Genomic DNA, 17778 nt, shown 5'->3' with positions numbered 1-17778 from the left:
GGGTGGAATGGAGCGAGATTTTACAGTGGTCCTCTGAAAAGTGCCCTGAGCCATTGCATATCATGAGCAGAACAAAACCTAGAAGAATCCTACTGTCCAAGATCTCCAGGGGAAAGCATCTTTCCAGCTTTCCTAATACCCTGTACTATAGTGTCAATTATCTGATGGTCAAATCTAAATTCCTGCTGCAGTAAAAACTGAATAATAATGCCTCTGATTGTTATCACTATAAGACACATTAAATGCCCTCATGAATATAGAACTCAAAACCATTTCATATGACTGACTGAATTTATCCTCATGATATCCATATAAGGCAGGAGAGAGGCAGACACTATCTTCATTTTACAAGTAAACAAGTAAAAATGCAAAAGATTAAGTGACTTGACCAATTTCAGGAAAAATGTCTTATCCCAGTTCCATGCTCAATCCACTACTTCTTCTGGTGGTCAGAAAAAGACCAGAAAGTCCAGCATTTTTGAGTGCATTTGGAAGTGGGGAGAGTGAGATTACAACAAAATACTAAGCAGGAAAGGATGAGAGGGGTAGAGAATGTTAATAATGATTAAAAACATAAAAGTATTTAAGTAACATTTAAATAACTTAAATACTTCTTAAAAGGAGCGAAAAGTTGCAGTTAAGACCACAATCTATAACTTAAGAAAACTAAAGTAGCTCTGCCAGAATATTTGAAAAGAAAATAATTTCATTACCCTGTTGCTTGTTTTATGTAGATGCTGGATTCTGAACCATTGATGCAGCATATTATTATTACCTCTGTTGAAGTATTGCTATAATTTTTGTTCTTGTTTGCTTTGGGCTTCACATTTTATTTAACATTATTGCAATTAAGAACTTAACCACAAACCATAGTCAAAAAGGAATGTCAATTACTCAATGGTAATTTAGAACATAAAGTTAAAATAAATGAAGTGTCTAGTCTTTATAATGTTGTCTCCCAAGAGCTGTCAATAACTCATTTTATTTTTGTGTCTGGGAACATCCAATTCAGAAACATTTACCAAGTATCTATTTGATCTCTCGCTATTTAAATTTTAATTCCTGAAGTGTCCCCCGCCAAAATAAGTGGCTGCATCTGTACATGTGCATGTCAAATTAGCTTTTATTTGTCATAATTAAGCACTATCCCTTTTCACTTAAAAAAAAAAAATCCTCTGAGCACTATTGTTGTTTTCAGTTTACTTGAAATTTTAACTTTCTCTTTCTGTTTTCATTGTGCTAGAGGGGAATTTAGATTAATGCCAAATAAGACTTTAAGAACACATTAAAAAGTGTTACTATTTATTTGGAAATGTGAAGTTTTTTTTTTTCTTTTTTTTTTTTTTTTAGTAGAGTAACAGTAGCAATGCCCACAGCTAGCATCTGGATCTTTGTTTCTAAATATTTCATTCCCTAATTTGTTTTCTAAAGAAAATAAATAATAAAAGGAATGAGGGCTAGGGGAGGGAGGCTAGAATAAGTTTCCTTCTAAAAAACTTCTAAAAAGCAATTAAGCACTCAAAGAATGGTAGAGACATGTGAAAAGAATAGAAGCTGGCTTGGAGGAGTTCCACTGACTAGATTTGGGATTGTTTGAGCATCAAGAAGAATAACAGTAGTTATTGATAACAATTGAATAAAAAAAGAATCTATGGTTACGAAGTGATTCTAAATAGGAAGAAGACTGAGCTCCTCTTTTAAGAACAATGCCTACTAACATGTAGAAGGAATGGAGAAATTTGAAAAACAGAACTTTACTATCATCATTGAAATAATTAATTTGAGGAAAGATTATCCATAGATGTTAAAACTTTCACCAAGTGAAAGTTTGTTGGGGAACAGGGTATCAAAACAGTGTGAATGTATTACCCCACAGATTACTTACTAATTACAAAGAAAAAAAGGTGCCTTTCAGTAGAGAAATCTGATGGATACCACTTCATCAAGTGATCAAACTTAATATCACCAATAGTAGGACAAACCAACATATGTGCACAAGGAATATCATAACAGATGATCATCTATATATAATATTCTTACAAATAAATTTAGTTCTAATCTAATGATGCAGAAACAACAGACAAATTTAAACTGTGGTAGATTCTACCAAGCAATTGATATGGACTCTTCAAAAATATCATTGTCGAGAAGCAAACAAACAAACAAAAGTGGTAGAATTGTTTTAAAGCAATTAAATTAAAGAGGAATGTCAACTAAATGCAGTGTTTGATTCTTAATTGGATCTGGATCAAAAAGAAAAAATCCATAAAAACCATTATTGGGACAATTAGGGAAATCTAAATATGGATTGTTTATTACATAGCATTATTATATCAATACTAAATTTTTTAAGTGTGAAATGATACTGTGGTTTGTAAGTAAATGTCCTTGCTCTCTGGAGATGAATGCTGAAGTGTTTAGGCATGAAGTGTCATTAGGTCTGTAAGTTACTTAAAAATGGTTGAGGGAGAAAGAGAGAAGGGTGAGGTGGGAAGGAAGAGAGAGAAAAAAATGTGTAAAACATTAACAATAAGGATATATGGGTATTTACTCTTCCTATTGCTTCAACTCTTCTGTGGATTTAAAATTTTTTTAATACAAAACATGGAAGAAATATATAAAAAGGAGTACAATAACATGAATACACAGACAACTATTATTTAACTTGTGAGTAGTTGTTAACTTTTCAATGTAATTTAGAGAAAGGTTTACAAGCATAGATGCTGCAGTTAGACTGCTGGGATCCCAGCTCTACCACTTGGGAAATGTGCAACCTATACAGATTACCTAACTTCTCTCTGCTCTCATTGCCATTTTTTATTTAAAAAACAGTAAACTCACAAGATTCATTAGAGATCTTACTCATAGGTTTATTGGAGGATTAAATGAGAAAACCCAAATAAAGTACTTAGAACAGTACCCATCTCATTAATAAGAGCTCAATAAAATGCTAATTATGATGAGGATTATAAGTATGACAAGGAGGAAATGCCCCAGTGTCTAAGACACTACATTAAAAATTGGGGATATAAAAATGAATAGGAGAGCAAGTTCTCATCCTCCAGCAGGTAAGTCTAGTAAGGAGAAACAGAAGTAAGCAGGGATGTCCTGATAACAGATGCATGTTAAGGACACAGAACAGGCAGTGATTAATTACACAGGCTTAGGAAAGTCAAAAAGGTTTGGAAAAGATGTAGTGCTAGAAAAAATTCTTTCAAAAAGGAAATACAATAGATATCTGAAACATAAAAGATATCTTTCATAATGTATGAATTCATAGAATATGATGAAATACATTACAGTATTTCTTTTAGTTGAAAATTATCATTTTTTAAAACATCTGATACTGTAATTTTGAGCAGGTTTGCTAAAGAATCATCACAAAAGGCCAGAAAATTTTAATGTAACCATCATCACCTTTTTTAGCAACCAAAATCTCTATGTTTAAAAGAGTCACTGATACATGAGTTGAAGTATACATTATTTTTAAAATTAAATCAATTTTGTTACTGGGCCTCGACTAATACGATGTCAGAGACTTGTCATTTTGACCTTCAGGTGTTTTTAGTTTGCTTATTTGTTTTCTAAAGAAAATGATAATTATTCCAAATTTATCTGATGAAGAACCTTAAACAGAAATTTGAAAACAACTTAAATGTCCATCAATAAGAGATTGGTCATGTAAGTGATGGCACAACAGTCTTTCTGTGTCCAACATCATGGACTACAATCCAGGCCTGAACTATTGTTAGAGGGACTTCCCTAACCCATGATTTCAGCATGCCATTCTGCTCCTTATACTCATTCACTGGCTCCTCATCATGTTCATTTAGATCATTATACTATTTCAAACACTCAGCATGGCATTCAGTACCATATTTCATGATGTGACCCTTGCCTATCCCATTGGCCTCATTTCCAATCACATTCACAAATATAGCAGTTAATTGCAGTTCTTAGAAATACACTCTCGAGTACCTCCACACTTTCACATGGAATGCCATTCCCCCTCTTGTCTGCTACACTAATATCTAGACAGGCTTCACCTGTCAGTTTGACCATTATATCACCCCCAAGATTTTCACACCTCATGCTGAGTTCATACCCTCTTCAGTGCTTTCATAAGCCTCTGTGCATACTTCTATCATAAATTATATGTATATACAGGTTTACTTTTAAATATATATATCTTATACCATATTTTCAGAGTTGTTTTTCTTATCTAGCTCCTTCACTAGACTTTGAGCTCTTTAAATACACAGTACTTGCTCTGTAGTGTACAGTCTCCTGACAAAGACAGACATGACAGGTGTACAAAGTGTTAAAAGAATACAGAAAAAGGCGTTTCTCTGCAGGGAGGCAGGAATAGGAAAGATACCAGGAAAAACTTTCAAGAGGAAATGTGAGCTGAATTTTAAAGGATAAGTAGAAATTCACCATGGGAATGGGTGAAGGGCCTTTGACTCAGACTGAGCAGCGTAAGAAAAGCCAACAGGCATGAAGCAGCAGAAGTCTGGAAACCCAAGGGCCGTCCACTGCGACTGGGCCTACAACAAGAAACAGTCCTCCACAGATAAGGCGATGTCAGCCTGAAAAGGCTTCTACTCAAATAATCAAGATTCTACCCATAACTGTGAACAGCCAATGGACTGTAAGCAGTAGATGACACAATCAGATTACCTTTATGTGTTTTCAAGCACATAAATTGATTTCTGTTTAGAATCTAAAGCAAGAGTGAAGATCTATGATACGTAATAAGGTCATAAGGTAGGGAGACAAATAAATTCATTTTCTCATTAAACTGTTTCCTGAAAACCACAATATGTTTATTAAGATTACATCTTGTCCATCGTTTTTTAAAATCCCTTTTATTAATAAATAGAAATGACTAGCTCTTACACCTTCAAAAGTGTACTGAACTGAACTGGACGAGGCATTGCAGAAGCTGTTATACTGGCGTAAAGATGTATAAGACACCGTCTCCACCTTCATGAAACTAATAGTCTAGCAGAACAAATAATATAGATCCACAAATAACCACAATGTAGGGCAATGTGAGATATGCTTCATGCAAGTGTTATATGTAGAGGAAGTACAGAAGACTTCCTGCTGTGAAAATCAGGAAAGCAGACTGGAGAAAGTGGCATTTAGGCTAGGACTTGAGGCAGGGCTCATTTTTAATACATTGTATTAGGACAGAATATAAACTTAAAAAATAAATGTGCTTGGCTGGGTACAGTGGCCCACGCCTGTAATCTCAGTACTTTGGAAGGCCAAGGTGGGTGGATTGCTTGAGCTCAGGAGTTCAAGACCAGCCTGGGCAATATGGCAAACCCCTGTCTCTACTGAAAAAAAAAAAAAAAAATTATATGGGCGTGGTGGTGCATGCCTATAATCCCAGCCACTTGGGTGGCTGAGGCAGGAGAGTCCATTGAACCTGGCAGGCAGAGGCTGCCGTGAGCAGAGCTCACACCATTGCACTCCAGCCTAGGTGACAGAATGAGACTATGTCTCATAGAAAAAAAAAAAAAAGTACGAATTCACTACTAACAATGATTCACTTTTAGTCAAATATTTTCTTAGAGTTAGGAGTGGTGGTGATGTAAAACAAAAAAAGGCAACCAAAAGAGGGAAAAAAAGAAAATATGTTTGTAGAGGATGACTTTTTTTCAGCCCTTGATATAAACAAATGTTGAATTATTAGTTGCTTACAATGCTTTGCCAAAACGGTAAACTGGAAAGATTTTTTTTCAAGAACTTACAACTATTAGATAACATTTCAGCAGATGTGGAACACAGATTTTTACCTATCCCACATTCTTCTTCTACTGTTTAAAGCTGTTCCTCCGTGGAGATAGTTGTGGCAATAATCAATGTTGACTGAAGTTGACGAAGGAAAAGGAAGGAAGGTTTGAGTAGAATAGTGGAAAGAAATGAAATCATAGCCTGTGTTCTGTTCAGATCTCACCCTGCAATCCAAGCACATATCAAGTTTCTCTACTTCAAAGTCTCACAAGCGCTTCAAACTGGACACATCCAAAGTTGAAATCATTATCTGCACCTTCTCCTGTGTTCTCTAGCTCACCAAATGATGTCCTAGAGACTTGGGAGTAATCTTGATTACATCTTCTTCACCTTTCACAACCAGCATTACAAATACTGCAGCCACCATGTTACTGAATGTGAATATAAGCCAGTTGCTGAGTCAAACACTTTGGGTTTCCTCATTTGATCCTCATAAAAAGTCCTATTAGATAGGACTGTTATCTACATTTTATCAAAAAAGAAGCTGTAGCTCAGACTGTTTAGGTAAGTTTCTCAAAAACACAATTTGTAGTTGCAGCAAGTCTGTCTGCCAAGCCCATGTGCCCCCCCGCCACTGCCCTAACACTGTGTGCCTCTCCATCCTTTCTTTTCAGTATCTTTCAATCCCTCTCCTTCTCTTTGTTCCCACCACCACTACTTAAAATGAAGCCTAATTTCTCACCAGGTTGACTTCCTACAGGTCCCAGGCATTTGCACTAAAGGAAGTGAGCTCCACAGGGAAATGAGGCACATACTTCTTCCAAATGGGCCAGCTACTGAAGAGGCCCCAGCTGATAGACTCCTCGCAGCAATGCAGACCTACCGATTTTTGAACCAACCCTTATATCCATGTCTCCTGTGAGACACTGACAACTACAAACACTCCAAGCAAAACTAAATTCACCTGAGTGCTAGATCCGATCCATTACCACCAGCTATCCTCTAAAATATTAATTTCTCTGCTTAAAATCTTTACAGTGTTCCTCTACAACTTTGTGATTAAGGCAAATGTATTTAATATGATATCAAAAGCCTTCCAGGAGTCCTTTCCCACTTCTCCCACTGTGTCTCTCATCAGATGCCCTTCAAACATATACCCCACATATGCTGGGTTGAGATTCTTAACAGTTCTCGGAATGTGCTCCTCCCTCTGGCTACTGAGCTTTAAATGCATTTTTCTGCGTGCCCAGGATACTCTTCACTTGACTGATTTATCCCTCGGGATTCAGCTGGGCCATCACCACTCCATCACTGCTGGTCTGGGCTACTGCCCCTTAAGATATGCTCTCACAGAATCCTATACCAAAACATGCCTCTTACCCAGTATTGCCTTCCTCTGTGGGCTTTCAATACTGATAGTGAGTGACGTGAATGCCTAGAGCTTCATTTTACTAGGATGATATCTGCAGTAGTTGGTCCTGGATCATGCAGGTAATAGCTGGCTCTCTCTCTCCATTATCTCTCTCTCTATATATATAATATATTATATATTATATTATGTATATATAATATTTATGTAATATATAATATATATTATTATTTTTATATAATATATATAATATATTATAATATATAATATATATTATATTTTTATATAATATATATTATAATATATAATATATATTATATTATTTTTATATATTTTATATATATATATAGAGAGAGAGAGAGAATGGAGAGAGAGAGCCAGCTATTACCTGCATGATCCAGGACCAACTACTGCAGATATCATCCCAGTAAAATGAAGCTCTAGGCATTCATGTCACTCACTATCAGTATATACTGATACTATATACTAGATATACTGATAATATATATATATATAGTATCAACTGAATACCATTGAGTCCATGAAGTCTTCCTTGATCCTCTTCAGCAGGAAATGATTCTTTCCCTGAACTCCCTCAAATCTTTATCCCTAACTTTTTCCTATTTAAGAATCATAGAAGGAATAAGAGCCAATCATCTTACAAATTGAGTTGCTTGAAAGTAAGGGTCCCTGTTTTATTCACCTTTGTATCTTCCCAACACCTAACTTAGCTCTTTACCTCTAGTAAGCTCTCAAATAACTATACAGATAAATTACAGGAACTCTAAATGCTCACATTCAACAATTCAATTCCATCTCCCTTCAATTCATTTCCCAAGCACACTGTTAGACAACCAAAACTGTTCCACTCGGAGGTTTATGGATGGATATTATTAGAGAAATGGGAAAAACGGTTCAGAAGCACAGAAAACTATCCCATGAAAGTTTTGATTTTAGAAATGAATAACTGAAGAATTGTTCTACTTCCAATTGATTATTTCCAAAAGATGATTATGGTAAACAAAACCATTTGAAAATGTGCTGTACCATCTGTCCTAAGATGGATCCTAGTAAAACTCGGCTCAGAGTTCTCCATTTGTATTGTATATATTGAGAACACACTAATAATAGCAAACATCTGTCAAGAACTGTGGAAGCCACCTCCTTATAACCAGTAAGAATCTTGCAAAGTTAGATTTAAAGATTACAACATTGCAGCTCAGAAAAGTTAAAATGTCTAGTTTCTCACAGGTGGTAAGTCATAGGAACAGTTCCTGAACCCAGATGTTGGTGGCCAACCACACATTCTATTCTTTCCTTGGCATTGCCTCCCTAATGTAAGCCATAGCTCTACTAGTCAATCCTATAACTGCTAGTAACTTTAAAATACATATGTTTTAAGTCTCCCTGAACAAAGAAATTTCTGAACTTTTATTTCTAGTACTATCAATTTTGTTCCCAAATATTTTTTTTATTAAAATTCTGCCTTAAAAACATTTTTCATGACATGTGATAGTTTCTTCAATCAGTTTAAAGAACATTCTCAGGCCGGGTGCAGTAGCTCACACCTGTAATCCCAGCACTTTGGGAGGTCGAGGCCGGCAGATCACCTGAGGTCAGGAGTTCAAGACCAGCCTGGCCAACATGGCAAAACCCCATCTCTACTAAAAATAAAAAATTAGCCGGGCATTGTGGTGGGCACCTGTAATCCCAGCTACTCAGGAGCCTGAGGCTGGAGAATCACTTGAACCTAAGAGGCGGAGTTTGCAGTAAGCCAAGATCACACCAGCGCACTCCACCTTGGGCAACAGAGCAAGACTCTGTTTCAAACAAACAAAAAGAACATTGTCTTCTTAGAATCAATTCCATTAAACATTACAATTCCACATATTTCACCAACGTTTTCCACTAAAGTGTCATAGGGTGATAAGTGACATTATTTACTGCCAAAAATATCTTAAACAAGGAACCCTTTATGTACCTAAAACAAGAGCATAAATGCCCATAAGTGCTATTATAACTGATAACATATTTCATACAATAAAAATATTTCTTACCTGAATTGTTCCATGGAGAATTAATGAATATGAAATACAACTCCCTCAGGTTAATGATAGGCTGGTGTTAGTAATTTCATTTGGTGGACTTTGTTTTTATATTTGCTTCCTTAAGTATTAAAAACATAAACTGTCCTTTAGCTTAGAATGGAGGTCAATTTATTAGATTCATAAAACAGAAGAAAGGAATTATCAACTGAAATGGAAAAGTTTAATGTAATAATGGAATTAAAATTAACTTACTATAATTATGTATAGAATAAGCACATCTCTAAGAAATATAGTTTTCCTAAAAAGAAGCAATTCAAAAACACAACTAATGTTTTGTTTACAGCTTTGTAAAATTATTTAGAAGGTATGCCTTTCAAGACATAGATTAGCCAAAATTATTTCAAGAAATATGTTCATCTAACCTTTGAGCTGGCACCTTATCCTGGCTATTCTCTGCCTTAAGACGTAGAAAGCTGCAAAACAAATGTCCAAAAAAAGAAATTCCAGATCTTTTCTCTGTAAGGAGGCTGGACTTGGGTATTTATCAACTTGTTACATTCCCGGAGACTTACACATATTCAACTTTCAGTGCTTTTCTGAAACAAAAAAAAATCTAGGACATGTTTAAAATAGTAATATTTTAGTCACCATTTTGTTATAAAAAAACATTTCATAACAAAAATATTAACCAATAATTGAAGTTATGCTATTCTTCTATAGTCCAAATTCTAAATTTAAATATTTCAGACCTTTTGTGATGCTGTATTTTCAAATCCAGTTTTTCATTTCCAGAATATTAATTTCTGATTCCTAGAGACAGTATCCTTTTATTTAAATTGGAGTTGGAAAACACATCTGAAAAAATTTAAACTTTTGATCAATTAGTAAGAAAGGCTAATAGTTTTAAAATTGATATATTTTTACTTACCTGTTTCTTACATACTGTATGTTCCCTTCTCTCTCCAACTTTGGGGAGGAAATATAATTTTTTTCTTCCCTTCCACAGCATTTTCTTCTTGCATGGCTGCTTTTGTTGTCAATAGCAACAAGAATTACCATGAAAGCACAGCCATTTCACTTGAACATACATAAATAATCCAGTTTGATGAAAGTAAAGGGAAGAAACTTGAAATGGTACTAATAATGGTCAGTGTTTGATCAACCTAGAGATTTTAGAGGTAAGAAAAGGGATAATTTTATTCTTCTCTTCTAAATTAATGCCTTTAAAGGATTAAATATCCACTGTAATTTACAATTGTATATTTATTTGTATAATTTGTATAATTTAAAATTAGGTGAATGGGGCCTTCCTTTGGGTAATATAAGAAGAAAAAAATTCTAAGTCCAATTTGATTTAATTGAAGCAATAATTTAACTATTGATCCAGAATGATTGCTATGTATTTTTAAAGACACAAATTACATTTGCTTGCTAGACGTTTTTTTTTTCATATTGGTCAGGTTTCTACTGTTATTTTGAAAAGAACTCACCATATCTTGATGTTGAGACATTCCTTAAATAGAATAATAAAACACATCAGGTACAATCTAAGCAAACAGCTGAAATCAAAGTGTAAATAGCAAATTACATTCTGGATCACACATGTTATGACTATGGTTATATATGAGAAAGAAAAAATATAAAAGGATACCGTTTCTTTAATATTCTTTAATTGCCAATTTTGAATCATCAAATTTATCAGGAAAAATACTTTAAATTATTGTAAGCAAAGGTAAAACAACTTAATAAAGAATAGCAAACATCATTATGTTCTAACTAGTTGTATTAGTAGCAAATAGCCAAACAGTTTTGTATAGTCTATTTTATCCTTGTAATATCTTAAGGTTGGGTCATATTTTTCCTACTTGGCATAAATTAGCCTTGAAATACATAGATTTAGTAAGTTTTATGGTATCAATATATACCTGAGTTCAAGATAAAATTTTAGCCAATGTCCTATATTTTTTAATTTGCATTTTAAAACTACACAAAACTGCATTTTATGTCAAAGCAATGTTAAATCTGGAATAGATTACTTCCAGGAAGTTTCTGGGAACTATTCTCTATTGAATGATAAGGAAAATTTTTATATGCAACCATCACAACAATTTTTATGAAAGTTGCCAGAAATAAATGCCTTACGTACAATTTTTTTTTTTTTTTTTTTTTTGCGGTATAAACCCCATTAAAACATTCACTAAAATAGGATTCATTCATAGCACATAATACTGAAAAATCTGTCTCATTTTCTCTTGATAATCTGTTGCTCTATGGCCATCATAAAATGGCCACAGTAGCAAATACAAGCAACATTTCAGCAAAGCTACTCAGGTAGTTTAGAATTCTAGAACTCTCTCCGGCAACTTGCCTAAGAACCCTTGCTTCAGTTCATCTGAAGGTTCTTTACTATACGTGGTTGGAATTAATAAGCACTCTGATGATTTTATGAAATTGTGACTCATAAACCAGAGAAACTAAACTATTTGGGGATTATGTTTCTTGCTTGCTAAACACAGGTTTATGGGTTTGGAGCCAGTCCTGAACTTTGGACCGTGTTAGGAAAATCAAGGATAAGAAACTTTAAAGAACTGAGCCTTTTTTTTTTTTTAATCCAAAGGTATGCCCATCTTCTCATGTATAGTTTCATTTACTGTAAAGAATTATAAAATGTCTAAGTATTAGGCCAAGTGTAAACTTTGAAAAGAAATAATAAAATGCTACAGGCTAAGACTGCTGATGCAGTTACCATGTGACTCAGACTGGAGGCATACAGCCCCTTAAGCAAGCAGCACAGCATGACACACACACTTTGTTAAAGGTGATAAATGCCAGGTGCATGCATAAAAGGGAAAGGTCCTCCCTGACACAATGTACTTCTGCCTCTCAACCTTAATCATCAGCTAGAAAAAGCAATAGCTCTAGAAAGTTCTCCATACCCCAACCTTAATTTTCATGCTATATTTTTCATTGTCAAAAACAGTGATATTAGCCTGCAAACTCTTCACAGAAAACTACCTAACTCTGTACATTTATAACACCAACATCCAGGACAACAGACCCTATGGACAACAAGTTAAGTAGCAACGTGGATGATCCTAACTTTCAGTACACTACTTTAGAACTATTAAAGATATAAAAAAACTCATCAGACCTCAACACAAGATTTAAGAACACAACATTTAGCAAACCTACACATTATTTCTTCATAATTTTATACTTTTATCCTAAAAAGTAATTGTTTCAAAAATCATATTTGCCTTAGTTAGAAAATGAAACTGTACATCAGAATGTCTTAATTCTTGGCCATACATAGACACCAAGACACAATCTTTTAATTCTTCAATGACGTAAAAACCCAACCCAAGAGACAAGGGACCCTGAAACCACCATTATCTATGTCAAACATCATAAAATACTTCTATAATCATGTAAACTTGAAATAATCTATCCAGTAGAAACTATTACCACAGTTAGTATATGCAATATAAAATCAACTCTAAACACTGAAATACACTAAAAAATACAACTAAACATAAGCTGTGATTTTGTTGTTCTATTAATTATCAATGGCTTTGCTATTTGTTGGTATGTAAATATTTTGCTGATAATTATCAAGTACCTACAAAATCTTAACACTAAAATAAAATAGGAGGCACTAAACACTTTGGAACAATATTTTGGTTGGGAAGTTTATGTCTGGAAAGTCCATCCGTGGAGTTTGTTTCTGAAATTCAGCAACACACACCTTTGACCACTTAGGGGCTTTCCTTAGAAACTGAATTTAGGAACTTTGATTTACGAAAATAAGGTTAGTCCAGGCACGGTGGCTCACACCTGTAATGCCAGTACTTTGGAAGGCTGAGGCGGGCAGATCACGAGGTCAGGAGATCGAGACCATCCTGCCTAACATGGTAAAACCCTGTCTCTGCTAAAAATACAAAAAATTAGTCGGTGTGGTGGGCAGGTGCCTATAGTCCTAGCTACTCGGGAGGCTGAGGCAGGAGAATCGCTTGAACCCAGGAGGCAGAGGTTGCAGTGAGCCGAGATTGCACCACTACACTCCAGCCTGGGTGACAGAGGAAGACTCCGTCTCAAAAAAAAAAAAAAAAAGGCTAAAGGTTTTTGAAAATCAACATGGTTTTTGGCAAAGTAAGCATAAATCCAAAATTCCTAGTTGTGTTTTCCTTTTGTGTATATTACTACAAATTTAAACTGTGATGACATATTTCCTAACATTTCAGAGTAAGTGAATAACATCTACAAAAGGCAACCCTAATCTTGTGATCTGATGATGTTATAGCAAAGTAATGTCAGCTCCGGAGAATTTATATTATTAATCTACAGAATGGTTAAAAAGATATTGATCAAATGAAGTGTTTGGTTTTAAAATTTAGTTAAATCTTGACTCTCAACATGCAAATAACCCATGCCAAATCCTTATTCTCAAATTTGCACTCCCCTGGCATCTAGTATCTACCAAAGCTAATGTATGGCAGAAAATGAAGTCTCCTAATAAAAAATAATTGGAATAAAACGGTTTGTTCTCCAAAGCAACAACTATATTCTAAAGCTAAGAAATCATTTTGATTATTCATATCTGTTTCCTCCCATCAGAGTTAAGAATAACAGGTTGATTTAACAGTATTTCAGCAGGCTGTTTAAACTGAAATTCTTTAGAAAATTTATAAAATAATACAGAATGAAAAAATAGATGTCACTATTTTACCACACATCATAATGCTTTATCATGTCTGGCCTGTAATATACTCCTTCATTCTGGCTTTATTAGAAATTTTATTAGGAATTCTATTATGGCCATAATTCTTTAGTTATGTATCAGTAGTAATTAAGTAATAAAATCAGAAAACTTAAAAAGAAGTTTTAGTGAATCAAAATAAAAAGTTTATTTGTATTTGATATTACTTAATGAATTCTTTACCTTATAACATACCAATTTTTAAATAACTGGTGTATTTTGCACCCCAATTTGCCCTGGCATGTTCCCAGAGATGCACCATCAATATGCTACTAGTATTTTTCTATGGTTGTAGCTGGTTATTGACATCACTTTGAATTTTTTTCAAGCCAAATTATCTTGGCTACATTTTACTATCTTTGAGGACTGATCATTTGTTTGTTCCCGTGAAGACAGAAAACCTTGGCCCTGGCAATGCTAACTTTCTCAGCTCACTGCCACGTTGATATACGGTGACAATTCAGACAGGGAGATTCTTGGTTCACGCTAGTCTCTGCAGAAAAGGCGTTTGAAGACCTTCTCTTTGTTCCTCCCAAGGAGATGTGACCCTTACTGGATTGCTGCCCTCTCAGAATATGCATTGAGTCATCATTTTTAAAATCACTATTTGCTTTTTTTTTGAGAGAGAAATTATCCTAGGGTATATGTGCATCAGGATTTCAGGTTCTATTGCCTAGGGCTTCAAGAGTACATGAGAATCAGCCCTTCCGCACACCCCAGTGAAAAGATGACTTAGGTTTGGGTACAGGATGTTGATATGCAGAGTATTTCCTACAGACTCTGCTTTGAGTCTGTTCAGGTCTAAGCAACTTATATAAATCAACCCTTATAAATCCAGGTGAATTAAGAAAACAGTTGAGGTTACTTTGACTCCCCGGAACACCTATAGCAATCAGGAACTTTGGGGAAATAAGCACTGGTCAGGGATTCTGTTGTTCCTGGGCTCACTGGCCCATATCCATGTATGAGCATCAGTAGGGTAAATGATGCCTGGGAACAATGTTCATGCCTTTCCTCCTTATTCCAAGCCATAACTGGCATGGAAATGAATACGTATATAGCAAAATGGTGGTGAATTTATATATTGCTATCCAATGGGTACAAAATTGATATTAAAAAATCTCCCACTAATTTCTTTGCAGATCCTCCTTATACTGGAGCCTAGGCGGGGCCCTATCCCTACTCTATTCACAATGTCTCTGGATATCAACTCCATCAGTTGATTACTGATCTTCAAAATATATCGACTTAAAAAAGAAAGACAAAATGAACTGGCCTTTAATCTGCTAAATAATACAGCAAACTTCAGAACATTGTTAGTGATTCTAACCTGAAACTATCTTGTCTAATCCAGAGCTGTCCATCCAAAACCCTATACAGCTCATCCATCACAGCTAGATATTCTGGGCTGGATCTAGCTGAACTGTCAGAAAGCTATGTACATAATGCTTCTTAAACTATGTATAGAACAGCTTTCCGTGAACTGTACTTTTAGAGTAAGGGCCTCATCTTATGTTGACGGATCTTCTATGAAACAGCTTTTCAAAAACCACCACTGGCTTCATGATAGGAATGTTGCTGTGGCCCCTTCCATTCCATCATTCACTCCCACTCCGTAAAGGGCCACGTGAAAGTCTTCCTTCAGAACTACATGCAGGAAAACCATAATTCCTCCCACATAACTTGTTTGCTTTTTCCCTGACAAACAACACAAATTAAATCAGCAATAACATCTCTTACCTTTGGCTACCAGAAGCTAGTAGCCAAATTGTAGGACATATGTAGGATCCTATGGCTTACATATCTGCAATTGAAAAACCCTCCTCCTAATATTTTTATTTTACCCCCATTTTCCTCCATGTAGCCCCTATTTCCTTATTTTAATTGTGTGAATTCCTGGAAGCCACTTTATATACTTTCCCAAACAAGATAGGGCATAAACAAATAGAAATAAAGAAATCAATTTAATTTATCTTTTAAGGTATCTTCTAAGGAATCTAAAATAGAAGATGACTGAACAGAAGGTTTCTACTCTGTAATATTAGCCATGATTTACTCTCCTTTACATTACAGATTAAACAAAAGAAAATTTGTAGCAATAAAATGAAAGCTCTTCAATTACTATACTAATACAGAAATCAAATGTCTTTAGATATGTCCTCCATATCTAAAGGTATACAACAGTGATGATGATATATGCAAATATTGATTGCAGCATGTTATGTAAAAACAAAATATTGAAAACCACTCAAAGGTACATAAATAGGGGATTTTTTAATTAATTATAGTACATTCATTCATGTAATGGCATACTGTATAGCCATTTAAAAGAATGAGTCAGGTTTATATAAACTAATGAGGACTGCTTTCCAAAACGTAGTGTTACATGAAAAAAAATCAAGATACAGAACCGTTCGTACTTCATGCCATCATTTATGAAAAAGTGAAATTTTGAAAATGTTAAGAAATCTCGGCCAGCCTCGGCCTCCCGAGGTGCCGGGATTGCAGACGGAGTCTCGTTAACTCAGTGCTCAATGGCGCCCAGGCTGGAGTGCAGTGGCGTGATCTCGGCTCGCTACAACCACCTCCCAGCCGCCTGCCTTGGCCTCCCTAAGTGCCGAGATTGCAGCCTCTGCCTGGCAGCCACCCCGTCTGGGAAGTGAGGAGCGTCTCCGCCTGACCGCCCATCGTCTGGGATGTGAGGAGCCCCTCTGCCTGGCTGCCCAGTCTGGAAAGTGAGGAGCGCCTCTTCCCGGCCGCCATCACATCTGGGAAGTGAGGAGCGTCTCTGCCCGGACGCCCATCGTCTGAGATGTGGGGAGCACCTCTGCCCTGCCGCCCCGTCCGGGATGTGAGGAGCGTCTCTGCCCGGCCGCCCTGTCTGAGAAGTGAGGAGACCCTCTGCCTGGCAACCACCCCGTCTGAGAAGTGAGGAGCCCCTCCGCCCAGCAGCCACCCCGTCTGAGAAGTGAGGAGCGTCCTCCCTCCTCGTCCGGGAGGGAGGTGGGGGGGTCAGCCCCCCGCCCGGCCAGCCGCCCCGTCCGGGAGGTGAGGGGCGCCTCTGCCCGGCCGCCCCTACCGGGAAGTGAGGAGCCCCTCTGCCCGGCCAGCCGCCCCGTCCGGGAGGGAGGTGGGGGGGCCAGCCGCCCCGTCGGGGAAGTGAGGGGCGCCTCTGCCCGGCCACTCCTACTGGGAAGTGAGGAGCCCCTCTGCCCGGCCAGCCGCCCTGTCCGGGAGGGAGGTGGGGGGGTCAGCCCCCCGCCCGGCCAGCCGCCCCGTCCGGGAGGGAGGTGGCGGGGGTCAGCCCCCCGCCGGGCCAGCCGCCCCGTCCGGGAGGTGAGGGGCGCTTCTGCCCGGCCGCCCCTACTGGGAAGTGAGGAGCTCCTCTGCCCGGCCACCACCCCATCTGGGAGGTGTACTCAACAGCTCATTGAGAACGGGCCATGAAGACAATGGCGGTTTTGTGGAATAGAAAGGGGGGAAAGGTGGGGAAAAGATTGAGAAATCGGATGGTTGCCGTTTCTGTGTAGAAAGAGGTAGACATGGGAGACTTTTCATTTTGTTCTGTATTAAGAAAAATTCTTCTGCCTTGGGATCCTGTTGATCTGTGACCTTACCCCCAACCCTGTGCTCTCTGAAACATGTGCTGTATCCACTCAGGGTTGAATGGATTAAGGGCGGTGCAAGATGTGCTTTGTTAAACAGATGCTTGAAGGCAGCATGTTCGTTAAGAGTCATCACCACTCCCTAATCTCAAGTACCCAGGGACACAAACACTGCGGAAGGCCGCAGGGTCCTCTGCCTAGGAAAACCAGAGAACTTTGTTCACTTGTTTATCTGCTGACCTTCCCTCCACTATT

General features: G+C 37.0%; 1 protein-coding gene and 1 long non-coding RNA gene across 9 annotated transcripts in view; one reads left to right on the top strand and one right to left on the bottom strand.

The window, feature by feature from the left end:
• The window catches only part of NPNT (nephronectin), an 80209-nt gene that overhangs the window by 51954 nt on the left and 10477 nt on the right, over positions 1-17778 (bottom strand). For 4 of the 8 annotated variants that reach the window (XM_016951962.4, XM_054683245.2, XM_016951960.4 and 1 more), the window contains exon 3: positions 9585-9635. The exons of the other annotated variants lie outside the window; for them this stretch is intronic. In XM_016951962.4, coding sequence (XP_016807451.2) covers positions 9585-9635 — 51 coding nt within the window. The remainder of the gene's footprint in view (positions 1-9584; positions 9636-17778) is intronic. 8 annotated transcript variants of the gene reach the window in all.
• On the top strand, positions 1295-15985 carry LOC107974364 (uncharacterized). The gene is made up of 3 exons (XR_001717071.2): positions 1295-4767; positions 10169-10340; positions 15061-15985. It is a non-coding gene; the product is annotated as an uncharacterized LOC107974364 (long non-coding RNA).

The sequence above is a fragment of the Pan troglodytes genome, chromosome 3 (assembly GCF_028858775.2).
Source record: "Pan troglodytes isolate AG18354 chromosome 3, NHGRI_mPanTro3-v2.0_pri, whole genome shotgun sequence".
Taxonomy (NCBI): Eukaryota; Metazoa; Chordata; class Mammalia; order Primates; family Hominidae; genus Pan; species Pan troglodytes.
The sequence above is the reverse complement of the archived record's forward strand: the minus strand, read 5'-3'. Positions and strand labels throughout refer to the sequence as shown.